This window comes from Chiloscyllium plagiosum, chromosome 32 (genome assembly GCF_004010195.1).
Source record: "Chiloscyllium plagiosum isolate BGI_BamShark_2017 chromosome 32, ASM401019v2, whole genome shotgun sequence".
Classification (NCBI taxonomy): Eukaryota; Metazoa; Chordata; class Chondrichthyes; order Orectolobiformes; family Hemiscylliidae; genus Chiloscyllium; species Chiloscyllium plagiosum.
Window position 1 is genome coordinate 22,772,876 of NC_057741.1, and position 27,366 is coordinate 22,800,241.

The 27,366-nt window shown below is 38.8% G+C and overlaps 1 protein-coding gene across 4 annotated transcripts in view; it reads right to left on the reverse strand.

Annotated features, from left to right (window-relative positions):
• Positions 1 to 205: 205 nt before the first annotated feature.
• Positions 206 to 27,366, reverse strand: part of wfs1b (Wolfram syndrome 1b (wolframin)) — a 41,730-nt gene continuing 14,569 nt past the window's right edge. For 2 of the 4 annotated variants that reach the window (XM_043674225.1, XM_043674224.1), the window contains exons 3-7: positions 13,738 to 13,882; positions 8,856 to 9,026; positions 8,642 to 8,722; positions 7,116 to 7,258; positions 206 to 5,814 (exon numbers count right to left, since the gene is read on the reverse strand). In XM_043674225.1, the coding sequence (XP_043530160.1) occupies positions 4,009 to 5,814; positions 7,116 to 7,258; positions 8,642 to 8,722; positions 8,856 to 9,026; positions 13,738 to 13,882 (2,346 nt within the window). In that variant the 3' untranslated portion in view covers positions 206 to 4,008. Of the gene's footprint in view, positions 5,815 to 7,115; positions 7,259 to 8,641; positions 8,723 to 8,855; positions 9,027 to 13,737; positions 13,883 to 18,451; positions 18,543 to 27,366 lie in introns of those variants that run through there. The other 2 variants (XM_043674226.1, XM_043674227.1) reach the window with 2 other exon arrangements.

A 27,366-nucleotide genomic window follows, 5' to 3' on the forward strand; every position in this document is an offset into this window, starting at 1 on the left:
TGTTTGCTAGCTTTTAAGAAATGAGGACAAATATCAGAAACAGCTTGGGCCTTAAGGTAAACTATTGAAACTTGTGCCCTCTCTCTTTGCCTTCAATTTGGACTTGCATGTTTTTGGACACATGTATGTCATTCAAAAACAGCATTCCTTCTCCCAGAACTCAATGTGTCTGATAGCACCAAAAAACCAACAACACTGGCATGAATAGTGGAAACAGCCTTTTTATTCAACACAAAAACATGATTCAAAGCAGCTGAAGGCTTGTTAGGTAGCGGTGTCAATATATTTATTTAATACACAAGCTAAATATCAGCTTTCGTAGACACATTCCATTTCTACGTGATACAGTTAACATGGAGTGCAGGAATCAGGCACTTAATACAACCGGATCCGTAAATGAACATTAGTGAGCAAATGGAAAGAGGTAATGTGAACCAAATGCTAAACACATGACTGGTTTAGGAAAGGCAGTTAAAATTTGCAAAAATATCAATTCTATACTGACCAAATTCTATTTCTCAGGGTGATATCAATGAATTTCTACCCTTAGCAAACAGCACATTTGATTTCACAATTAATGCTGCATTTGCTTACTACAGTCATTGAAGCTTTTCAATATTGCACCCACACAAGTTAACACAGTGAGGGTCACAGGCACTTAAATAAGGTTTGGTAATATTCAATAAACAAGTAAAACATCAGTGGCTTCATTTTTACATCTAGAATATTCTGTGAACGTGCTCGATTTCTAAAAATATCTGATTAGATGGTAAACAATCTATTTTGAAAACACTCAGGTCTGTGAATTATTTATAGCACTTCTGTCATTCTAAGATACAGTCAGAAATATATCCATAGGTCTTTCATACTATGTAAGACTTGAGTTTGGCAGCTTTCTGAAGTATCAAAATTCAAGTCATTCGATAAATACAGAGTTTTACATAGAGCATATTAAAGTCCCATTTATTGTAGTTGCCAACATCTGCTCCCACTAATAAGCATTTACACCTTTATTTCACAAATAAAAGAACAATAGCACTTTGATTACAGATGATAAATGTCAAATGCATTAAGCTACATGCATGTTCTGTCTTATCAATGATGTACAAATAAGTTTCTACTTCTCCCACTCCCAATACCTGCCTGCAGATAGTTAAGATTTGAAGCAAGAAATTCTGTCCAATGAATGCATTATTATATGACGGCATATTCTAAAATAAGAAGTATTGTTCTAACACCAACTTTAGGACCAGAACAGAATTAAGCCCATGGGTACTGATTTATAAGTGAACAGGTTACCATCAAATTTTCTTGCTGGGATTGTAAAACTCCCTGTTAGACAGCTACACTTTGGTCCCAATTTGAAGTATTTCTCTTTGTCCCTTCACTTAGACTTTTTTTTTGTTTATAAGATAAAATTGAGATTTAGAATCACATGCTGGCTAAGCAGACTGTAAATACTATATTTTGGGAAAATATATAAGGTCGAGAGGGTTGAAAGCACCAAGTTCCTAGGAGTGACAACAACCAGTCTGTCCTGGACCTTCCATGGAGGTGCAATGGTCAAAAAGGCACAATAATGCCTCCTCTTCCTCATGAGGCTTAGGAATTGCAGAATTTCCATAAGGACCCACACCAACGTTTACAGATGCACCATGAAAAGCATTCTTAGTGCTTAATAGCTTGGTACAGCAACTGCTCTGCCTCAGAAATCTCAAAAATCAACCTCCCATTCATGGACTCCATCTACACTTCTCATTGCTGTGGAAAGGCTGCTATTAAAAGAATCCTCTCATCCTGGTAATACTCTCCTCCAACCTCTTCCTTCAGGCTGAAGATACAAAACTTGAACAAACATACTAACAGGTTCACAAGCAGCTTCTTTCCTGTTGTTATTAAACTGCTGAATGTACCTCTCTAATTTAAAATCTAATGTTGATCTTGCTTTTGTGTACCTCCTGTGCAGCTGTAACCTTGTATGCCCCGCTCTATCTAAACTCCCTCTGATCTGTATGTTCTGATCTACCTGTACTGCTCAAGCCAAAACTTTTCACTATACTTAAGTACGTGACAACAATAAATGATATTTGATTTAAAGTGCTCCTTTAACAATTAGTTCTATATTCAAATTTTTACTATGAAACCAGGAATTACATTTGAATGGTATGTTGTTTCTAATTGTTTTTGATATTATTCATAAAAACCTTTTATAAAGCCATACAGTTATCTTGCAAGAAAAATATATTAACAGCAGAGGTTTAAAAGAATTCTTTAAAACTTCCATGCCCAATCCCCCCTCAACTGACAAGGATATATAATGGTTATAGATGAGTAGAGATAGCATTCCTTTCTTGCTGTACATAATGCTATTTGGTCAGAAGCAATTAAAGTAAAGTTTCGTGAATCTCTATTTACAACGTCTTAGAAGATCAAACTACTCTAAGATGAAGAATGATAATATAATTCCCACACTCCTCTTTCATAGCCAACATCATAAAACCAAACTGCCATTAAACTAGCACAATGTCAAGCTAAGAATTGCTTATCAGATGAGGTCTAATTCAGGAATTAAAGTGCTATATCAAAAATAAAATTATTTCCTATCAATAAGAACAGTAAAATCAGTAAGACCTTTGAGCTGGTCACCATAACAACCCTTACTATTTTACAAGATATCACTGCCCTCTGCCAGTGACTACTAGAAGAAATAATTAAGCACAACTCACACTATGGAGCTTCAAAGACTCAACACTGTTGTCAATGAGAACAGAAATCACTAAATTATCAAAACATGGAAGAAAGAAATTGAATTTATACACATCCTTTCACGACATCAGGACACTACAAGCATTTTATAGCCAATCAAGTCATATTTTTGAAGCATAGTCACTAATGCAGAAAAGCAATTCAAAGAATTACAGGCTGCTCTACTTTTTCATGTTTATTGCAAAAGATTAAGTGTAGCTGTGGTATGAGATTACTATGTTGTGCCTGTGTGTTTACACTATCACAGAAACAGCACAGTGTAGGGAGGGGAGGTGAACTAATGGAATAGGATTTAGTTTGGAATTTAAGTCTTAAAATGTCACCTTGAATTGCTATAAATAAATAAATTTGAAGTGTTAACCATTAACAGCATCTCAATGATGCACCAGTACTACAAATAATAACCGTATCACTTTAGATCATTCACTAGAACTGAACTATTAAAACATCCCACACTAAAATCTAATTGTTTCTACAGAGTCCAGTGTTAATTCAGTAGCGCAAACATTTAACTTCACCAACAAAAATAAGAAAAATAATGGAAGAATAACTAAAACCTTCCACAGACTTTACTGATGTATTTATTAATACTCAGTCTCATTTCCTACTCCCTCTTTTATGCAAAAGGGAAAAGCTGAACAAATCCAAAATGTCGCTCATGAGAATGGATGTTTTATCTATAAAATCTCTCTTCAGCAAATGTGTGTGGATGCAAAATACATTTAAGCAAATTAATCTTGGTACTGTTATCATCCCATGTTAATTCAGGCTTTACCATTTATTGTCAGTTATTGTTTAGCACATGTTCATTATATACTGCATATCATGATACTGGTTTATTTAGTAAATGGTTAGAAGCATTTATTAAAATGCTAGCACATTTTGATAATTATCAATCTTAATACTTAACTTATACAACAAGAATATACTAAAACAATAGCTGGTATCTGCACCAAAGTCATTCATAGTCAATTCAAACTAGTGTTCCATACACTGAAATCCACAGATCCACCTGTAATTAATTTTATTCTGTACTAATTCTGACCAGGTAATTTTAAAACTGGACTTGGTAAATATACATTTCTTTTGCCCTATACATGTCTCCATTGTTTTCATCAGAATGGACTCCAGAACTGTTAAGTGAATATTCTATAGGTGTAGCTCTAAATAAGTCAAAAAGGCAGGAGTTCATCCAGCAAGAAAAAGACATTAACAACCAATGTTTAAACGCAAAGCCCGGTTTTATATAGCACAAAAGAATGGTGCGAAAAAGAAATTGAATGCAAATTTGAATGCTAGCTTTACAATACCTCTCCAGTCATGTTCAATTTTGACATGCCTTGCTGATGCTGGTGTTAGCTTCGCCATACAGTTAAGGCACTTGATGGCTTTCAGTTCAAAGACTGGCCATTTACTGCCCAACTTGCCCTCCAAAATAGTACTGAATTCCACAATACTTCCTTGTCCCAAATTCAGCAGAACATTCTTGAACTCATTACTAGCTCTTAGGACAATATCTTTGGTTGCATCATCTTCAAGAGTTTCATTCCCATTTGAACCATAAGGCATTCCCACAGTTATTTCAAATTTATAGCGACAAAATCTTTTAAGGTGGCAGGTGTGCTTTGTGAGGAATTTAAGCCGACAAAGATCTTCCTCCATCACAGTCACATTTTTGGGATCACAGTCAGGATATGTCTCACCATACAAGCATCTCATCCAATCACTTAAGAAGTATGGAAGCATATTTATTGCAGACTCTGCACTGTTCTCAATCTCAGTGATACGGACATATTTGAACCTTCCTGTCCATGTTACTCTATGTCCCTCAAGATGTCCACAAAGAATTTGAACTTGAGCCATGTTAGTCTCTTTCCAGGCACGAGGACCACAAACAAAGCTATATTGCTGCCAGGTCAAAGTGGAATTGTACACCTTCATACCTTCCGACCTGTACACATAAACCCAACAGAACATCATAATTGCAGTGAGCCAAACCAGGATGAGCTTGACAACAGAGCTCCTTGTCAGGGATTTAACTAGTGCTAACAAAGTGCCAGTTGCTTTTGTCCACATGTGAAGGACAACTGGAATTGTGCATAATACAAGGGTTACAAGAATCTTGATCAATTCCATGGAAATGAACCATTTTATTAACTGTATGAAAATCATTATTGCAACACCAATGAGTAGAATTGGTAGAGCAAAGAGAAACAGGAAATAGCCCACAGATGCCCGAATCAGACCCAATCCTGTGGATGACCTCAAGAGTTCTATAGCCAGTTCGCACCACATAAAGCAGACAAGGTACGGAATTAAGTAGTAGTAGGTACCTTTAAAGTTCCTCAATTGTGCCATTTTGAAGAACAAGTAAAACAATAAAAAGTACAAGAGACAGGGAATGCCAAGATTCAACATAAAGACATGACCTATTGGCATAGAGATAAAGGGCTCCCCAATAATTCTTAAGTAGGACCAGTTATCAGGAAGAGTGTAAAGGAACCCGATTACTGCACATAAAACCTCTGTAATGAGGGCCCTTCGAGTATACGGTTCTGCACTTGTACTCAGACTCGTATAAGATGTAATCAAAAAGAAAATTGCAATAACTGACAGCTCTGAACAAGGAATCCAATCTTTGTCTGCAACGGGAAAGGAAAGAATCACAAAAAATGCGGAGAGCATGAAGTGGATGTGTGGTTCCAAATGACTCCAACCAAAGTTCACCTCAGCCTGTTCTACATCTAGGTCTGGCTCAAAACGCAGCAGCAAGTCAGTCATTGTTCTGAAATTGTCCCATGCTTTGCTATCTTGAAAGACCTTTAGCGTACAAATTACCATGGAAATGAAGGAGAGATAAAAAATGACTAAAGGGATGATGAAAGCAAAAAAGCTAATTGTCAAGTTGCTAATTATAAAGAAAAAGACAAGAGCATTTACATGGTGAAGTGGAATAATAGTATGTAACCAGTGCATTCCAGCTTTAGAGGCAAAATCTATTAGGTGCTCCTTTATTTCCATTAAGGCATGAAGTGGATATTTCACAATCTATAGGAAAAAAAGACAAAATATAATGAGACATTATAAAATATGTTCTGTATGGTTTGATTAGATTAGATTCCCTACAGTGTGGAAACAGGTCCTTCGGCCCAACAAGTCCACATTGACCCTCTGAAGAGTAACCCACCAAGACCCATTTCCCTCTGACTAAAGAACCTAACACTATGGGCAATTTAGCATGGCCAATTTACCTGACCTGCACATCTTTGGACTGTGGGAGGAAACCCACGCAGACACGGGGAGAATGTGCAAACTCCACACAGAGTCGCCCAAGGCTGGAATTGAACCTGGGTCCCTGGTGCTGAGAGGCAGCAGTGCTAATCATGGAGTCACTGTGCCACCCACTTTTTAAATGTTCCCTGCCTCAGAAGCAGCAGCCGATTGATTAGATAATTGATTGATAGATGTTTGGGTAGATAGAAATTAGAAACTATGATGGAGTGAAAGCTATCAAAACATTGTAAAATTATTGACAAATACCAAGTGACTGCCAAGGTATTCCAGTGTCATGTTTGACTGATTAATGAAGCAATACTATTATTATACAGTGTAATCAAACTTAAAAAAAAATGTATAAGGGCTGAAACAATGGAAACAAAAAGTTTGACGACTCCTTAAACAGCTCCTTCCAAATTCAAAATCACTTTCATCTAAAAGGGCAAAGGCCAACAGATACTTCAGAAAACCATATGCAAGTTCTCCTACGTGCCACTCATCACCATGACTTAGAAATATATCACCATTCCTTCAAAATTCTGAAACTCCTTTCCTAAGGACATTGCGAGTCTGCCTATACCAAATGAACTGCAACAGTTCAAGGTGGCAACTCACTACCACCTTCTCAAGGGCAACAAGAGAGAGATGGGTAATAAATATTGGCCCAGTCAATAAAACTCTCATCCCACAAATAAGGCAATCAAAATGCATTGACAGTACTCAGCAAGAAATCTTTAAAAGTACTTACCTAGAACCCTATTTTGTTAGCTATTTGTGACAGTAATATTTAACATTTGGAAAATTTACAATTGTTACCTGCAAGTTACATGCAGAATTATTTATATTTCTCAATCTTTGCAAGAACAAGAATTGACATGTACTAATCAGATTGATTATAACTATACTCATGCAATCCTTACAGATTATAAATAATTCAACACATTTACTTTCTTTAGTCAACCCCAGTTGGCAATATTATAAAAGAAAGTATCAAAGTAAGAGGGACCTATTGTAATAAATTAGTGCTCACTGTACAGTCTGTTGAACAAATCTATTTGCATTCTTAACTATACCTTCTGCTGTAAAGGCAAATCTTCAGGTAGTTTCCCTTCAAGTCCATCATCCTCTCCCTGCATTAGTAAGTTAGATGGGATAATTCCCTTGGCATACTTCTTTGTGATGTCAACAAAATCATCCAACTTCATGTCCTTGTTACCTGAAGTAGTAATAACAATTTTGATTAACAGGAACCCAACTAAGTTGCACCAATGAAGCACCTTCCAATTTTATAGCATTTTATTTGTGTTCAAGGTAAGAAAACATTAGGATTTTATATACTTAGTTTTTATTGAATACTTCCAGCTAAGTGAACTTTAGTTTGCTTTGCTCTGACAACATGCCTTAGTTTAAGCGGACAGAATTATCCCATTACTCTTGTATCACACCTGCATTCTTGAGGTCACGACATCATCGTATTGCCAAGTTGTGAAATTCATAGAATAGTTATAGCACAGAGGAGGCCATTTAGCTAGAATACCTGAGGTGCCTCTCTGCAAGAGCAACTCAATCATTGATACTTTTGCCAAATACATTAAACTAGTGTTCTCGTGTTCCTAAGCCTTCTGCCAATGCAAACAGTTTCTCTTTATCTAGCTAGTCTGCAGTCTCTGAGGAGAATTATTATAACATCACCTATCTGATCATGGAGCTGAAGTCCTTCATCACTAGAACTGTTTGTCTGATATAAACTCATTATGATGAAATCCACCAGTCAACTTTCCAATGATAGCAGAAGATCATCAATAATGAGAATAAGGTTATTACTTAACATACATTTAAGCTGACTAGGTCATTTGTTTAGCTTCTTAGTATCCTTTTCCTTGTAAAGTTGCTAGCATTTTAGGATTGAGTGATACTGATTCTGTAAGCACTAGGCTCATGTTCATAATCGCTTTATGAACATAGACACAATAGAAAATACATTTAATCTACCAGCCTGGTTTAAATTTGAATCCAGGAGTTAACAGAACACTGACATCCAGTCCTCTTAAATGGCTAACCTTAGGTCAGGTATCTGAGCAGTACTGGCCATTTTATGTTGACCTCACACATCAGAGTCCCAGATTAATGCAAGGCATATGCAGTGACATAGGTACAAGTATTGAGTAGCATCATTGTACTCTTGGGAGTTTATGGGAGGGTAAATTTCTTTCTGCCATTCAAAGATATATTTCCTTGATTTCACTTCGCTTGCATCCTCCTTTCTCCATTTTTCATCTTTGGTCCTAATGAACATGAAGAACATAGCAAAGCAGAAATTGGAAATTGAGATAAAATATCCTATAGCACACTAATTCCCTGATCGCCGGTATTCACTTTAATATGAAAATTGAGAAAAAAATCTCCATTCAGGGATGATTTGATTTTCCTACTCCTGGTATATCACTTTACTTCTTTTAAAGACAATATTTCTTAAACTGAAGTTAAAAATGATTCAAATGAAATTGAAATAGAAGAACTAAACTACTTGCATACTGAATTTCATAATGTAGCTGCTTAAGAGTTACAAAGAAGGAAGAATGTTAGCAGGTTATCTTACTTTGAATGCTGACCAGTCGCTCAAGCACTCTCCTCTCTTTCTGCAGCATTTTCGGGACAGGGCCTGGTTCAGCCTTGCTACCTGCATGATGATAAAAGCAAAGGAATGGCAATCTGCTACAACACATCTTCAATATACATTTGAAAATGTGTGAATTTCATCTGCATCACGATGTGGATGAAGACCCAACAATGAACCTTCTCTTTTGTCCTACCTTCAGCATTGATGTGACTAACATTCTCCAGGATTTCAGAGACAGCTACTTGCTTCTTTCGGTTTGGATTCAGCTTCTGGTACATAATTAACGTAGCCTTCCGCACAGCCCGCTCAAGCTCACTCTCATTTGTAAGTTGCTTCACCAATTCCTCGTTCTCAGATGTGATGCCTTGAGGAAAAAGTAGGTGTCAAACAATTTTTCCTGAAAACTGCATTAACACATGCAGCCATACAGTGACCTGGAAAGTAGCATGCAAACTGTTTACAAGTTTTTCTCATGAAGATGCAACATGTGCAAAATCTTTCAAATGCTGAACAGATCTACACAACCAAAAGTAAGATGATGTTCGCATTAATTATTTAAACACTTTAAAACAATGGAAACAAAATGTGATCCAAAAACAAGAAACATTTTGAATGATTGCACTCTTCTAAATACAGGTTTAGACTTTAGCAATTGCTTTTAGAATTGATTCAAAACAGGCTGCAAATTGGACATCAGCTCACATTTATCACTTATTTCCATTGTCCTTTTTAAGAGCACTGTGGCATAATAGGAGCATCAATAGGCTAGTAATTTACAGCGCCAGATTCTAGGGATGTGGGTTTGACTTCCAGCATGGCAGATGGTAAAATCTGAAATTACAGAAAAACTTGTCTGATACGATACCATAATCATTGCTGACTTGTAAAAACTCATGTGGATTCGCCTATGCCCATAGGGAAGGAAATCTGTTATTGTTCCCTGGTCTACGTGTGACTCCAGACTTCTAGCAATGTGGTTAACTGCCCAATGAGATAGCAAGTCACTCAATTTCTTTTTGAATCAATACAAAGTCAAAAGAAATTAACAAAACCTCTGGGGCATCTGACATTAACTCAGGCACCAGAAACAACAACAGCAAACACAGCCTTGATGTGCAAAGCTCTCCTCATTAACATTTGGGGGTTTATGCCAAAAACTGAGTGCTGTTCCTCACCATTCAAGCAATAGCCTGACAGACACACCCACAGAATCATACCATACAGACAATGTCCCAGACAACACCCTTCCCAGTTATGTACTATTTTACTGGCAGGACACACCAACCAGTCACCAACACTGACATCAGGCATATCGACAAAAAAATGAAGCATCAATCTGGAAGCTACAACAGAGGTTTATTTGGATGCCAAATGTCAGAAGCAGCAAGCAATATTCAATTCAACACTGACAGACCAGATCCTAATCCTGCCATATCCAGTTGTGAATAGTGCGGTTTAATTAAACAGTTAACAGAAGGTAGAGAAGGAGGATCCACAAATATGATCATCTTGAATGATGGGGGGAGCCCAGCACTTCAATGCAAAAGACAAGACTGAAATATTCTAGGAGAAAGTGAGGACTGCAGATGCTGGAGATCAGAGTTGAAAATGTGTTGCTGGAAAAGCGCAGGTCAGGCAGCATCCAAGGAGGAGAATCGACAGTTCGGGCATGAGCCCATCTTCAGGAATAGGCTGAAATATTCTAACACAGCTAAATGTAGCAAGTGGATGATACATCTCCAACTCCTCCTGAAGTTCACAGCATTTTAGATGTCATAGATTCATACAGTACAGAAAAGGCCCGTCAGCCTATCAAGTCTGCAGCAATATAACTGGCATTAAAATGGGTAAATCCCAATTTCCTGCACTTAGCCTGGTCCAGGTTGATCCTCCTCTCTCTGTGGCTTCCCTCCTGTAAGACCCTGAGTTTGGTTTGACCTTTTGTGCCAAGTGGTGTTTATGGGGATTGTTGCAAGTATTTGGAACAGCATCATTAGGTTGGGATCATTTGTTGGTTTTTTGGGTAGGTTACATTATTCGGTGCTCCGTTCTCATTTGTGTTTCATTTAGTAATCTTGTAAATAAATTCTGCTTTGTTTAAAATTAAGTGGTTGACCAACTCCTGGAATACCTGTGTTACACCAGCTTAAAACTAGCAAAGTTAGAGTCTAAGCTACTTTCTTTAAATGTTTGGAGTGGGTTTGGTCTGGTCCATAATAAATACGATATTTGAAGTGTTAAGCCAAATGTTTTCAAGGTTCTAAGGCTTCCAGCCTCAATTATCTTCCCAAAGAGTACATCCCAGATTCCGATCACCCACAGTAAAGCAGCTTTTTCCCCAAATCTTCTCTGAATCGCCTGCCCCTTACTCTAAAGCTATGCCCTCTAGCAATTGACTGCTCAACCAAGGGATACAACTGCTCTCTATTCACTCTGTCCATACCCCTCATTATTGTATACACCTCAAGCATGTCCATGCTCAGTCTTCTCTGCTCTAAAGAAAACATCCAAGCCCCAAGCCAAATCTTTCCTTATAGCACAATTTCTCCCTCACAGGAATCATCCTGGTGAACGTCTTCTGTACAGTCTCTTGTACAATCACATCCTTTTTGTGGTGTGATGATGAGAACTGCACACAGTACTTCAGTTATGGCTTGTCCAATGCTCTGTACAACTCCAACATTACTTCCTTGCTCTTATATATTATGCTATGACTGATGAAAGCCTTCTTAACTATCACATTCATGTGTTCTGCTGACTTCATGTCAATTTTCAATTTGATTCATTCTACATGATAATCAAGAAATGCACAGAATCCATAATGTGAAAACAGGCCATTCAGCCTATCAAGTCCACATCAACCTTTTGGAGAACATCCCATCCAGTCACATCCCTGTAATCCTGCATTTCCCACGACTAATCCACCTAGCTTGCACATCCCTGAATACTATGGGCAATTCAGCATGGCCAATCCACCTAACCTGTATGTCTTTGGACTGAGGGGGGTAACCAGAGGACCCAGAGGAAACACACACTGACAGGGGGGAAAAGTGTGCAAACTCCACACAATCGCCCAAGGCAGAAATCGAACCTGGATCCCTCGTGCTGTGAAACAGCAATGTTAACCTCTGAGCCATTGTGCCATCCCAGACTGAAGGCATTGGATACTGCAAAGGCTCTGACAAAAGTCTGGTAACACTACTGAAAACGTATGTTCTGGAAGTAAGTGCACTCCTCGTCAAGCGGTTCACAGCTATGACACTGACATCCATGCAACAATGTGGAAAATAATCCTGATTTGTCCTATTATTATGAACAGGACATATCTAATCAATTCCCACTGTCTACTGAAAATCAGCAAATTGACACAATAGCTCATCGACAATGCTATTCAGTAGTATTTGTAAAGGAAAAACTTGCTCAATGATGCTTAGTTTCTGCTAGAACCATTCAGTTCCTGACTTCATTACCACCTTGGTCAAAGAGCTGAATTCTATATATTAAGTGTAACTGCCCTCAACATCAAGGCTGCATTTGACGGAGAATTACATTAAGACATCCTTGCAGAAGTGGACTCAGTAGGATTTGAGGGAATAATCTCCACTGTTGAACGTCTTGGCTAGCACAGAGGAAGATGGTTATTATTAGAGGTCAGTCATTTCTGTCTGAGAATATCAGTGCACAGGTTTCTCAGATTAGCGTCCAAGGCCCAACTATTTGCAGATGCTTCATCAATGAGCTTCCCTACCTTGTAAAGTCAAATGTGGATGCTTGCTGATGATTGCACAACTATTAGCACAATCCGTGGCTCCCTGAATATTGAAGCAGTCCCTGTTCAAATTTTGCACGACCCAGACAACTTCCAGGCTTGGGCTAAGTAATATCTTAAAGCAATGCAACTACCAGGAAATGGCTCTTTAACAGGAGAGCATCTAACAATTGCCCTTTGATGTTCAATGGCATTACTATTGCTAAATCCTGCTTTATTAACAACCTGGAGATTGGAGATTTGCCATTGACTGGCTACTGAACTAGACCAGAGCTGAAAATGTGTTGCTGGAAAAGCGCAGCAGGTCAGGCAGCATCCAGGGAACAGGAGAATCGATGTTTCGGGCATAAGCCCTTCTTCAGGAATGAGGAAGGTTTGTCCAGCAGGCTAAGATAAAAGGTAGGGAGGAGGGACTTGGGGAAACTTTACTTTCTGATACTGGCTCTAAAGTCAATATTACAAAAATGCAATGAGACTTCAAAGCAGCTTTGGGTCAATTCTGACAGATGTGATAATAGCACCAGAGTAATGCAGGTTCTTATTTCTCACCAATTTAAATTAATGACCTCCCATCTTAGATTAACTGCTTACATCGATCATGTATATATTTTGGGGAGACTCCTACTTTAAGGAGGCTGAGCCTTGGCTGATTCAGTTTTTTCCTCAATGCACACCCCCATTAACCTTTCCTTTAAACTGGCCCAAAGGGCAACAACAATTCCAATGCTGGTCACGCACAAGTTGGCTCCTTGAAGTCTGAATATGTGGCCACACAAAAAAATAGTGATACAGGAGTTACAAGCTTAGACAAATCACCTGCATATTTCAAAACATTTAGAGGGAAGAAAAGTCATTACCTAGATTTAGACTGCAGCACAGAAATAAGCTGTTCTGCCTAGCTAGTTCATGCCAGCTCGAGGTGTCCTTCCAGCCCTTTGACAAGCAAATTTATTCTGGTATTCTTCCTTGTGAATCAGTTTCGCACCCTCTCTGGTGCTTTTTTTAAGACTATGGAGACATGACATGAGTTTTACTGTCCTTCTTTCAACCTTTTCCCAAAGTATGGCTCATGGCATCACCTCCAAAATGGGAAAGTCAGTTTAAATAAGCAGTCAGCATTTGCCATGTGCAGTTTTGTGATATACTTGTGTTCCTCTAGCAATGCAATCATTCAATCAGCATTCCTTTTTAAAAACTGTTGCACCATATTAGCCACATATTAACTGTAGGGTACAAAAATGATATGCTATCTTTACTTCCACATGCCATTCGAAATCTTTTTATGTCTACTATTAAAAAAATGTACCTTTCCTTTCTGCAAGACAACCTTTAAGCAGTTTTCCAGCTTCTTTTTTGCCCTGTTTGGCAGATTGGATTAGCCAGTATACAGCTGTACAGTTGTTCAGTTCTTCATCCTTTCTGCCAGCAAGCTTCAGGTAATATTTACCGACCTAATGGCAGCAGATAAAAAGGACATTATTTTTCTTTAAAATGCCACGTACGCAAATCTCTGACGATGGTTGTCAAACTGAGGCAAACATTAAAATCCTGGATCTTCAGATGTATAAGTATAGGCAACAAGAATGATATGGCTTTAGAAGTCAATGGTTAGGTTGCAGCAGTAGTACCATATCTACGTTTAAGTTTGGACACTGCACTTGCAGAAGGCTAGCAAGGTCTTACAAACTATGAAAACCGAGAATAATTGGAATGATATAGGGGATGAGAAACTTCCTTTACCAAGGAAGGCAGAGAACCTATAAGGAGAAAGTCAAGATGAGGTTCAGTAAGTGTTCGAGGTCTTCTGTTATTTTGATGTTTTCTTTCTTACTCTGTTAGCAGTGATGCAAATGTCAGGTACCAGAGTACAGTGAATTCAAGGACATTTTCAAAAGAATCAGGCAAAAGAAGATGACTTTTTTTAACAAGAAATAAAATGCACTTCACACAAAAAAGTGCTGAATGCAGATTCAATCATAACTTTCAAAAAGGAAGCTGAAAAATTTGAAAGGACATAAGAGAAAGGGAAAGAATAGCCTTCTATGCCTTTGGTTCAGTGAATCCTATAATAGAGATACATTTCTGGACAGTGGCTTTACTTCCTACTTATTTGTGCATGTTGAAGTATGGTACCTTAGCTCAACTATGTAATGCAATCTATTTTCGACTATTAAATAGCTGAGAGTAAAGTCAAAACACTTCAAACATTCGAAACTGGCTGCCAATGGAATAGGGTGGTCCATATGCGGGCGGGCGGGCGGATGGATGGACGAGATCTGGTAGAATGTGCACTTTGTGGGGTTTCTCATTGTTCCACTCTGTCTAGATCAATCCTCATCCTTTTTCTCCCTCATGTTTTGCAAGTTAGCACCTCATACACACACAAGTTTATGCGGGAGAGTAGAGAGTGAAGTTCTGTCTTCCTTAAATGAGCAGTTCAGATGGAACAAAAAACTGGATGTGAACAATAGCTTAGAAACGCAAAACAAATATCATTCTTCTTTAGCAATTCTACGGAATTCTAAAGAATTATACTTACAGAACACCAGATGTGGTCTCACCAATGTCCCACATATTTGAAATATAGCCTCTGTACTTTGTATTCCCCTCACAATAGACAATAACATCCTATGATTTTGTCTAATTACTCTAATTCCAAAAGATAAGAAGTGCAGACCACAAGGTGAAGTTTTTTTCTCCTTCAGTCCTTTGGCTTTTAGCAATAGTGACATGTTGTCTGTAGGGCAATAGTTGTTCTTAGCTTCGTTGGTTGATCAGTTATACCTCGGTATTTTCCACACATTCAAGAGTGTGTTTGTTATGGTTATTTTCTATATCTGTAGACTTTAGAAATTTCTCTACTGCTCTTGACAGTGTTTTTATATAATTCTGCAGCACAACTGCTGAAAGACAAAATTTCTCACAAGGCTCGATGTCACTCACTGCCTTCAAAAAGCAACACTGGGCCACACAGCTCAAAAATATGTAGCACTTCATCAAGTTGCAAAATTCTTATTTCAATTATAGTCCAACTTCCACCATTTAATAATCCCCCCAAAAAATGTCACTTCTATGAAGCACTTGCTTTTTGGTTCTCTCAGGTGAAATAATCCTTGCTTCAACAGTAAGTAAATTTCCTTTTTTGCATGAGTGGATGAAGAACTTTCCTTGGTGCAGCCAGAGGTACTGGCTTTGTTTCAGGACAGGGTGATTTATTATGATACCTCCTGCTTTCCGTTTCTCATGAATAGCTGTGGGAATTCAGCTCTGAAATGTTTTGACGGATATTCTTGGCGTTCCAGTTCCTCTACTCTGCCAATAAAATGCAAGTCAGATTTCTTGTGTAAGAGTGAATTGCTCTGGTTCAGGTTTATAAAATCATGAGGGGCATAGATAAGGTGAATAATGAAAGCCTTTTTCCAAGGGTAAGGGAGTTCAAAACTGGAGGGCATCATTTTAAGGTGACAGGAGAAAGATTTAAAAAGGGACCTGAGGGGCAACTTTTTCCACACAGAAGGTGGTTATGTGGCAGATGCAGGTACAGTTACAATAATTAAAAGACACTTTGATAGCTACATGAATAGTAAAGGTTTAGAGGGATATGGAGAAAGTGAGGACTGCAGATGCTGGAAATCAGAGCTGAAAATGTGTTGCCGGAAAAGCGCAGCAGGTCAGGCAGCATGGATGCTGCCTGACCTGCTGCGCTTTTCCAGCAACACATTTCAGCTTAGAGGGATATGGGCCAGACACAGGCAAATCGGACTGGTTTAGTTTGGGAAACCTGGTCACCATGGATGAGTTGAATGCAAGGTCTGTTTCCATGCTGCATGACTATCACATCTGGATTTTAATTATTTTTCTATCTATATTGAAAAGTCATATTCAGTTGCCCTACAACCTATGGTTTCATGTTCCTAGGGTACTGGTTTACCAGTATGCTCATTTTTGCAGTAAGGCTGAGTACAGTGTGATACTGGGTAAATCTTCAAAGTCAATTTAGCGATACTTCTGCTTGTTTGGGGCTTATAATCTGCTCAAAAGTATCCAGTAATAGCAAAGAGTTCTTCACATTGTCCTGTCATTCACTACCATTTTATAATATTCTTCACCTCGCTGTGCTACTAAAAATATTTAGATTCTGAGGAGGTAATGAAAACACAACTATTTTTTGGGAAACAAATTGCTGTGGCTCCATCTTGTTACAATACTTCAAGAGACAGCGGGACCATCATGTGACAGTGAGACTTCCTGTGATGATGTATGCAGTCTTTTTAGCATTTCAGCCAGACCTAACCCTGATAACATGTTTGCCACTTGTTTTACTAGAGGGTATTTACATAAAAGGTTCAGTACAGCCACAACAACCCGACGGTCGGAGGAGGAGCGTCTTATCTTCCGACGGGTATTTACATAAAAGGTTCAGTACAGGCACCACATTACATGTACAGCGAATATTTACATAATTTAATTGATTTAACTGCTCAAATAGCACAGGGCAAAAGTGAGGACTGCAGATGCTGGAAACCAGAGTTTAGATCAGTGTGGTGCTAGAAAAGCACAGCAGTTCAGGCAGCATCCGAGGAGCAGAAGAATCGATGTTTTGGGCAAAAGCCCTTCAAAAAATGAGATAATTACACTATAAATAATGATAAAAATAAAAGATCTTTTTCCAGATTTAAGTGAAAGGCTTACATTTCTCAAACCCAGCAAGTGGGTCAGTTCACTGAAACTAAGCATATTATGAAGTTCAACATTTAGCTTTTGTATGTTATTTCTCCATTAATTATTAGAAAACTCAATGACACATTTTCAAGCCTGTTATAGCAATGGAAACAATACAGATTAGGCCAAAGGAAAATTTCAAGTTTGCTCAGAATAAATGGTTCAAGAATTATTTGTTGAAATGCTTTTCTGAACAAAGATGGATTACTCAAGTTTATCTTGCAGCAGAAATACTAACATAGGAACATATGAAAAAACTACCACATGACTAGGTCACTGAACCCCTCAAAAACACCACAGGAATTATGCCTGCTTTACCATTTGATACAATTGGAACTGATATACCGCTACAACTCCAATTTCCCTTAATCTCAAGCAGATGCTGTCATTCAATTAAATCAAGGTTGTACTTTATGTTAACTTCATTTACCAGCCTGGGTCCCATAGAACTCATTATCATTCACAGATCTTTGTTTGGCAATCTCAGTTTTAAAATTTTGAACTGACCTCAGCAGATTCGCGGTAAGAGCAGCCATCACTGTTTGACATCAGCCCCGAATTTCCCATTTCAAATTTTAATGTTAGTTGAAACTTTATTGCTGGAACAGCACAGCAGGTCAGGCAGCACCCTGGATGCTGCCTGACCTGCTGTGCTGTTCCAGCAATAAAGTTTCAACTTTGATCTCCAGCATCTGCAGACCTCACTTTCTCCTCGAAAATTTTAATGTTATACTTCTTTGATCTGAATTCCATTGACAGAAACAGTGGTTTCTTTTGATCTAACCAACCCCTTTTTCAGCTTAAGTTTAATTAACTTAGCTTTTATTCCCTTAACTTAATAGATCAAGTCTAATAGAAAATTAAGTCTATACAGCCAATCCTCAAACTTTACACTTTCAGTTCTAGTGTCATTCTGGTAAAATTATGCAGCACCACACCCATGGCTAATACATCCTGGTACACTGCCCAGAAGTCAAAACATGGTGGACCAGAACCCTGTATAGTTGTAACTTACCTTCCACTATTTATTTTCTAGTTTGAGATAAAGGCCAACATTCCATCAACTTTTTAAAAATTGCTTTATTCACATGTCCCCTAGTTTATACAGATTTCTTTATTTGGACCCCTAAATCTGATTTTTTTTAAAAAAACAGTTCCCATTAAGAAATGGATGGCCTTATTACACTAAACTCTGCCACCTTTTGCCCATCATTTAATCTATCAATCAATGTCACTTTACTGCTTTCTATTCCATCTACATTAAAGTGCCCCTTATGTAAGTGCCCCAACCAACTTACATATACAGCTCTCTATTCCTTCCTCGCTAACCAGGGAGAAATCTTCACTAAGTCAGTATCCAAAACAGCACGACCATCTCGAAATGTCTTGGTAAGCAAATTTGAGTGTAATGTGACACTGGACTGCAGCACTGATCTGCGAGCTGGGCAAGGCCCCCAAAGGAGTTTTACAGCTGCCTGCTGTGTTATGGGGGGGGGGCTACATGTAGTAGTGAAATCCAAATATAAAATGGTACAGTCTTTTGCAATCGCAGAAAACAAAATCTACTTTTATGAGAAAACAACTGGTTACTCCTCCACTCTCAAAAGCAAATAAAAAACATTCAAGTGTCCAAACTCACCATAAAAATAAACACCTTTGAGGAATCTATCCACAATATAATGCAGGATTGGGGATCATTTTAATGACTGAAAAGAGGTTTTAACTTTTGAAGTAGGTTTAAATCTATAAGAGGCAATAATTTATATTTACTGTATAACTACAATACAAAAGAAAACCTTATTTCCATTTTGCATCTATTTAAAATCAGTAATATTAATGTCTTTAATCTATCCTCTCATCAATTCAGCAGCTACCACTATTTGCATTACACCCAATTTTCTACATTAAAGTGTTGATTTAATTTGTCTAATGTTACAATAGTCTGTCAACGCTAATGACCCAGCAGCCTAGTAAGCCTCTTTATGCACTACCTGGTTTTGTAATGATCCTCAGTCACGCTCCCTCTGACCCTATCCAATGCCACACTGTGGCAATCTGATCTTCCACTCTTGCATTAATACACTTCGGCTTCTTTCGTTATCTTTTCTTGAAGCTTCTGTATCTCCTGCTTTTTTTCAGCTCATCTTTCACGGTGGCACAGTGGTTAGCACTACTGCCTCAGTGCCAGGAACCCGGGTTCAATTTCCGCCTCAGGCAACTGTCTCTGTGGAGTCTGCACATTCTCGCCATGTCTGCGTGGGTTTCCTCCGGGTGCTCCAGTTTCCTCCCACAGTCCACAGATGTGCAAACCAGGTGAATTGGCCATGCTAAATTGCCCGTAGTGTTAGGTGAAGGGGTAAATGTAGGGTTGCTCTTTGGAGGGTCGGTGTGGACTTGTTGGGCTGAAAGGCCTGTTTCCACACTAAGTACTCTAATCTAATCTTTCATTTAATTTTAGGCTTTGTCCTTTATAGCTGTATTAGTTTTTGCTTCCTTTAAGCGGTTCAGTCTCCGTTCTGGTGGTGCTCTAATTTGTTTCTGTACACCATATCTATTTTTTCTCGTCATGCTTTTATGGCCTACTCAGGCTGGTAGAACAAACCAGTTGTGAGAGATCGCAGTAGAAAGATGACAGGAGATCCAGGGGCACACAATGAAAGACATTCAGCTAATGGAGGAGTCAGAAAACAGTGCTGAGAGGAAATCAGAATACTGGAAGGCAGTGGGAAACACAAATACTTCCAGGTGGGACTGAGTAGCTGAGGAAATCAAGAAATGAACTGTTGAGCAAGATCCAAGAGGGAAGGCTATTTAAAATGGAATAAATGCTTTAGAAAGACCTTTGTTGGAAGCTGATAGCATCAAAGGATGAGAAAGAGTTGAGTGTTAAAGTAGATGAAAGATGATTACATAACAAGAGGAGGACCCCACAAGGATAGGCAATGAACTGAAAGATAATGTTCTCTTATGGGATAGTGTGAAGTGAAAAAAAGTAGTTGGATACAGATTAAGGTGAGGGAAATGGTGGAAGAGAAGAGAGTGCAGTAAGCAGAGATGGAAGTAAATCAAAATAAATGCAATGCACAATACAGTATATGGTTTTAGTCTTCAGACCCAATAAAGGATAATTATTTACCTTGGAAGGGGAAACAAAGGTTTAATAGATTGATTGCTCAGGTGAGAGACCATCCAATGAAGAGATAATATTGAATAGGTGTATTCTAAGAAAAATGAAAGGTGATCTAATTGAAATTGATAAAATAGAATCATAGAGATGTACAGCATGGAAACAGACCTTTCGGTCCAACCCGTCCATGCCGACCAGATAGACCAACCCAATCTAGTCCCACCTGCCAGCAGCCGGCCCAAATACCTCCAAACTCTTCCTATTCATATACCCATCTAAATGCCTCTTAAATGTTGCAATTGTACCAGCCTCCTGGATCAATAACCCTTGAGTTGTTTCCCTGTGAACAGCCTTTAAATAGGGAATACAGTCTATGCAGATTAGTCATTTAGGACTAAGATGAGGAGCCAATTCTCATTCAGAGAGGATTGTGAATCTTAAGAACAGTCTAATCTTGGCGGCAGATATTCAACTGTTAAATGCATTCTTGTAATACTACTGCTCTCCATCTGACCTCTTTCAGCCTGACAATTCTGAAATCTCTGCGATCCTTTAATTTTCACCTCTCAAATCTTCAAGCTTGCAAAACCCAGCCCTGCAATTCATTTCCTGAACCTCTTTGTATCTCTTTCCTCCTTGAAGGTGTTGCTTATAACCAACATCACTGTATATGTCCTTATATCTCCTTAAATTATTGAATTCTCAGCCTGAATGAGTACATAACTTGGGACTTTTGAAGCAGCATGGGGATTTTGAGGCAGCGTGGGAACTTGGTGCAATAGGAAGAGGTAGTTTTTGTTTTCTTTCCAGTTTCATAGCTTAAGGTCTTTTTAGGGGATAAATTGTAGCTCATGATCGGAGGCTCAGCATAAAAGAAAGTGATATCATAGAAAAAGCATAAAGTCACTAGTTGATAATAGCTATAATATGACTATTAAAGGTTACTTTCAGATTAAAGGCAAACACAGGAAATATTTACAGGCTACAAACTAAAAGATCAATATTTAATCTTTAAAAATCCATGTTCTCAGATGGATGTTTAATCACTTGAGGATCTCCGGCTCAGCATTGATGAGCTGGAACTCAAACTTCAAAAACTGTGATACATGAACACATCATAAAGTGGAAAGTAACCTGGATGCCGTGTTTCAGGGGCAGTCATACCCCTTGGACCAAGTACCTCAAATTCAGAGACTGGTCAGATCCAGGAGTGAGACTAAAAGCAAGACAGGTAGAGAGTCCCAGGAGGTAGTGTTGAACGAGTCTCAGCTCTTGAGCCTGTTAAACAGGCTTGAGATTCTTGCTTCCTGTGTGGGCGAGAGTGTGGGCTGTAGGAAGGATGAGCAAACTGACCATGGCATTATGGTACAGGACGCCATTCAAAGAGGAGAGGGTGAGAAAAGAGAAATTAAGTTTTAATTAGAGGTAGCATGGACAGAGGAATAAACTCTCCTCTGTGGCCAGGATTGCAAGTCCACAAGGCTGTGTTGCCTACCAGTTGCTCAGGGTCAGGATAGCTCATCCAGGCTGCAGAGGAAGTTTGAGTGGGAGGGGAAAAAATCTAGGTGTCGTGGTCCACGTGGGTACAAATGATGTAGGTAGGAGGAGGAAGGATTTCTGCTGAGTGAATATGAGCAGACAGAGCTAAATTAGAAAAGCATAACCAAAAAGGTAATAATATCCTGATTATTACGTGAGCCACAAACTAATTGGCACAGGATCAATAAGGTTAGAGAGATAAAATGGCTCAGAGATTGGCATGGGAGAAACCGGTTCAAATTCATGGGACATGGGCATCACTACTGGGATAGGAGGGAGCTTTTCCGATGGGATAGGACAGGCTCCGCCTTATTCAGGCTGGGACCAGAGTCCTTGCGCATCGCATGACTAGGACAGTGGATGGGGCCTTAAACTAATTGGTTGGGGGTGGCGGTGGCTTGGGTTTGGGGCATTCTTGTTGGACAGGTGCATGGAAAGTTATGGAAAAAGTTAAAGGACGAGAGGCTATTGAAGTTTCTACCACAATTAATAGGACAAAGAGTATGGAAAGACTCAAAACTGAGAAGTGGAGACATGGTGCAGTCAACTCAGGACTGAGGGTGCTGTATTTAAATGTACAGTATAAACAAAGAAAATGAGCATGCAAATTGAAATTGGCAGATAGAATATTGTTGGTGTCACAGAGACATGGCTGTATGGGTATCAGAGAGAAAGTAAGGACTGTAGATGCTGGAGAGTCAGAATCAAAAAGTGTGGTGCTGGAAAAGTACAGCAGGTCAGGCAGTATCAAGGAGCAGGAAAGTCGACTTTTCGGGCATAAGCCCTTCTTCAGGGATGTGTGTGGATGAAGGGCTTATACCCGAAACATTGACTTTCCTGCAATGAAATTAAATCAATAGCAAGAAGTAATATATGAGTCGGAAGGCAAAGATTGTGTGTGAATGGAGTTGAGGAATCACAATGGGAAAAGTCTAGATGGGAGTTATGTACAGACCTCCAAGGGCACACAAACGCAAGAAATGAAATTAAATTAATAGCAAGATTAAATTAAATTAGTTAACAAAATTAAATCAACATCAGGTCAGAAGGTGTAGAATCCATGTGGGTAGAGTTGAAGAACTGCAAGGGAAAACAAACCCTGATGGGAGTTATCTACAGGCCTCCTTGCAGTAGTCAGGACAGGGGGCAGAGATTAAATCAAGAGATAGAAAAGGCTTGTAAGAAATACACTATTTCAATAATTATGAGGAATTTCAATATGCAGGTGGACTTGGAATTCAGTTGGGCAGTGAATCCCAAGAAAAGGAAATTCTTGGAATGTCTATGGGTAGATTGTGGTTCAGCTCACTAGTGAACAGGCAGTTCTGGACTTGGAGACGTGTAATGAGGAAGATTTGACTGAACTCAAGGTGAAGGAACACCTAATGGGCAGACATCATAATATGATAGAATTCATCCTGCAGTTTGAGGGGCAGAAGCTAGAACCAGATGAAACAATATTACAATAGAGTCAAGGTAACTGCAAGGACATAAGGGAGCAGCTGCTAGAGTTGATTAGAAGGGGAGTGTGGCACTGGAAAAGCACTGGTGAGGCAGCATCCGAGGAGGAGAGTTGACATTTTGGGCATAAACCTTTCGACAGAATTGGGATTACATTTCCTGAAGGGCTTAAGCCTGAAATGTCGACTTTCCTGCTCCTCAGATGCTGCCTCATCTGCTGTGATTTTCTAGTGCCACACTTTTTGTGTCTGATCTCCAACATCTGCAGTTGTCACTTTCTCCTTGATTAGAAGGAAGCCTAGCAGGGAAGGCAGGGAAGCAGCTATAGCAGGAGTTTATGGGGGTAATTTGGGAGGCACAGCAGAAATTCAGGCTGCATCCAAGGAGCTTCGAAATTGATGCTGCCTGAACTGCTGTGCTCTTCCAGCACCACTAATCCAGAATCTGGTTTCCAGCATCTGCAGTCATTGTTTTTACCACAGCAGAAATTCATCCCAAGAAGGAAGAAACATACTAAGGGGAGAATAAGGCAACCATAGCTGACAAGGGAACTCAGGGACAGCATAAAAGCAAAAGGAAAAACAAGGTGGTGAAGATTAGTGGGAAGTTAGAGGATTGGGAAGACTTTAAAAACCAGTGGAGGACAACTAAAAGAGTAATAAGGGTAAGATGAAATAGGAGGGTCAGCTAGATAGTAATATAAAAGTAGATTGCAAGAGTGTTTTTTAGATCTATGAAAGGTAAAAGAAAATCAAAGTGAACATTGGATAGCTGTAAAATTAGGCTGGAGTTGCAGCAATGGGGTAGAAAAAAAAAATAGTGGAAGAACTGAATAGATACTTTGCATCAGTCTTCACAATGGATGACACAACTGACATGCTTGAACTTCAAGAGAGTCAGAGGAGAGTGCAATGACCATCACTAAGGAGGTGCTGGGAAAGCTGAAAAGTCTGAAGGTGGATAAATCTCCCAAATCGGATGGACTACACCCCAGTATTCTGAACAAAGTTGCAGAGGAGATTGTAGAAGCATTGGTGGTGATCTTTCAACAATCACTAAAGTCAGAGAGGGTCCCAGAGGACTGGAAAATTGCTAATATACCACCCTTGATTAAGAACGGAGGGAGACAGAAGACAGGAAAATACCAGTTTGACTGACTGTGGTATTTGGTAAGATTTTAGAGTGCATTATTAAAGGACAAGATTATAGAGTACTTGGAAGTGCATTGTAAAATAGGGCTGAGTCTGCAGGGCTTCGCCAAGGAAGACTCAGGCCTGCTAGAAGTTAGACAAAGGAGAGCAAATGGATGTGATCTATTTGGATTTCCAGAAGGCTTTGAAGCTGCTAAATAAGAACTGTTATATTAGGGACAAGATACTGGCATAGATACAGGACTAGGAGACTTACAGAAGACAGAGACAGGACATAAGTGGGTCTTTGTCAGGATGGCAGCTGGTGACCAGCGGAGTTCCGCTGGGGTCAGTATTGGAACCACTACTATTCACATTACACGTTAATGATCTGGATGAAGGAACTGAGGGTATTGTTGCTAAATTTGCAGATGACAAAGACAGGTGGAAGGACAGGTAGTGTTGAGAAAAAGAGGAGGCCGGAAAAGGACTTGGACAGGTGAGAAGAATGGGAAAAGAAGCGGCAGATGGAATATACTGTGGGAAAATGAGAGGTTATCCACTTTGATAGGAAGGAGAGGCAAAGATGGGGAAAGGCTTCAGAAATCTGAAGCACAAAGGTTCGGATTTTCTTTAGGTTAAGATGCAGATTCAGTTGGCAATTAGGAAGGCAAATGCAATGTTAGCATTCAGTTTAAGAGAATTAGAATATGAACTTACAGCATACGGAGAGATCTGAATAGAATGGGTGCAAAGAAGATGTTTTCACGAGTAGGATAGACTAAGACCTGATGACAACTTCAGAATGAAGTGATGATCCTTTATAGTGGAGGAATTTTTTTCAACCAAAGGATGGTAAATCTAAGGCATCCATTCCCACAGAAGGTAGTGGAGATAAATCATTGAGTGTATTTAAAATAAAGATAGATAGGATCTTAATTAGTAAGGGGTTCAAAGGTTACAGTAAAAAGGCAGTAGCATGGGGTTGAGAAGTATATCATTATGATCAAATCATGAAGCAAACTCAGGCTGAATGCCCAGATTTTGTTCATATATCTTAAAAGGAGCATAGTCTAATATCTTATGCTACTTTTGAATGACAATTTTGTTTTCTTAGAATAGGGTTGTGGCAATTACACACAAAGTTGTACTTCTACAATAACTAATAAGAGTTTAAATTGTTATTTCAGACAAATAGTTGAAAAAGAAACCAAAAGAGCAAATAATAGTACAGAAATAAATGTGTATTGCTAAAGTGCCACACCTCATCCACATTACCTTTTAAAAGACTTAGTAACAAATTAACTTTACTTTGTGCTCCTCCTAAGGAGGTCAATTACAGCAGTTCAGTTGTGCAAAGCATGACCATGCAAACAACAAATTCATTGAAAGACTAGTTAGTATGTTGTTTTGTATAATTAAGGGACAGGTATTGACTACAGCACCATGAAGTCCTCCGCAATTCTTTGTCTTGTACCTGGAGATCTTCCCTGCATATTTAAATCATAAAATTAGCAGATAAAACTTCAGTTTAACTCATCAAATTATAAAAGTTAATGTCTAGCAATGCAGTATTGATTTAGTACTGTACTAGTCTGACTTCTACAAAATAGGGAAATACTTTTTAACCAGCAAATTAGAAGCAAACAAAATAACCTAACTTTTTATACAATTTATTCATAGGATCATTAGTTAGGACTAACTGGAATTTAAAGCAAAATCCCAGAATATTATCTTAGGGTTCTAGATTACCTTCCTCAAATAGAATCAATTAAGTGACTGCATACATTACCCATTGTAATAAAATTATGTAACAGCAAGTGTCGTAATATGTCTGCCTGTGATGATTTACTAGATGAAGTACATAATTTATTCAATTCGTATTTCTAAAAACATATGGACAATGCAGATGTTAATTATGTATAATGTAAATTTTGGCAAATCTGGGAATTTAGCATGAAATAGCACTAGAGGTGGCCATTTGTTCAACATGCCAATGCCAACTTTTTGGAAGAGCTATCCTCCATTATTCCTACTCACCCAGTCCTTCCCAAAACGTAGCAACTTCTGACCTCATTAGTGTTGGTCCAAACATGCAAAATTCAAACTGACATCCAGGAATGACTGCTTCTAACATCACGGTACATGTGACTAAGAGTTCTAGCAAAATCAGAATTAAGGGAAAACTGAAAAGGTTGTTATAGGTCAATAATCTCAGCTCCAGAATATCACAACAAGAGTTTCTCAGGGTAGTATTTCATGCCCAACCACCTTCAGCAATGCTCTTCCTTCTATCCCAAAGTCAGAAGTGGAAATTGTTCACTATTGGGGACAATGTACATAATGTTCAGCAACATTTGAGAATCCTCAGATTGTCCATTAACAATCGCAGCAAGACCTGAACAATATCTGGTTGATAAGCGTCAAGTAACATTTACACCATACAAGGGCCAGGCATGATAATCTCTAACATGAGGGAATTAATTATGCTCTCTTGACACTCTATGGGGATTACTAATGATTAGAAACTGAATTGGAACAGACAATAGTACTGTGGCTATAATAACTGGTCAGAGACGAGGGAATTCTGCAGCAAAACACCTGACTCCCCAAAGCTAGTCCACGAACTACTGGGCACAAGTCACGAGTATGATGGAATACTCCCCACTTGACTGGATAAGTGAAGTTCCAACAATATTTTAAAAGTTTGACAATTCAGGAAAAACGTAATGCTTGTTCAGTATCACATCCAAACATTCAATCCATCTATGGACTATTTTCTAAACAGTGAGAAAATTCGTAAAGCCAAAGTACAAAGGGATCTGGGAGTGCTAGTCGAGGATTCTCTAAAGGTAAACATGCAGGTTGAGTCCGTGATTAAGAAAGCGAATGCAATGTTGTCATTTATCTCAAGAGGATTGGAATATAAAAGCACCGTTGTGCTACTGAGACTTTA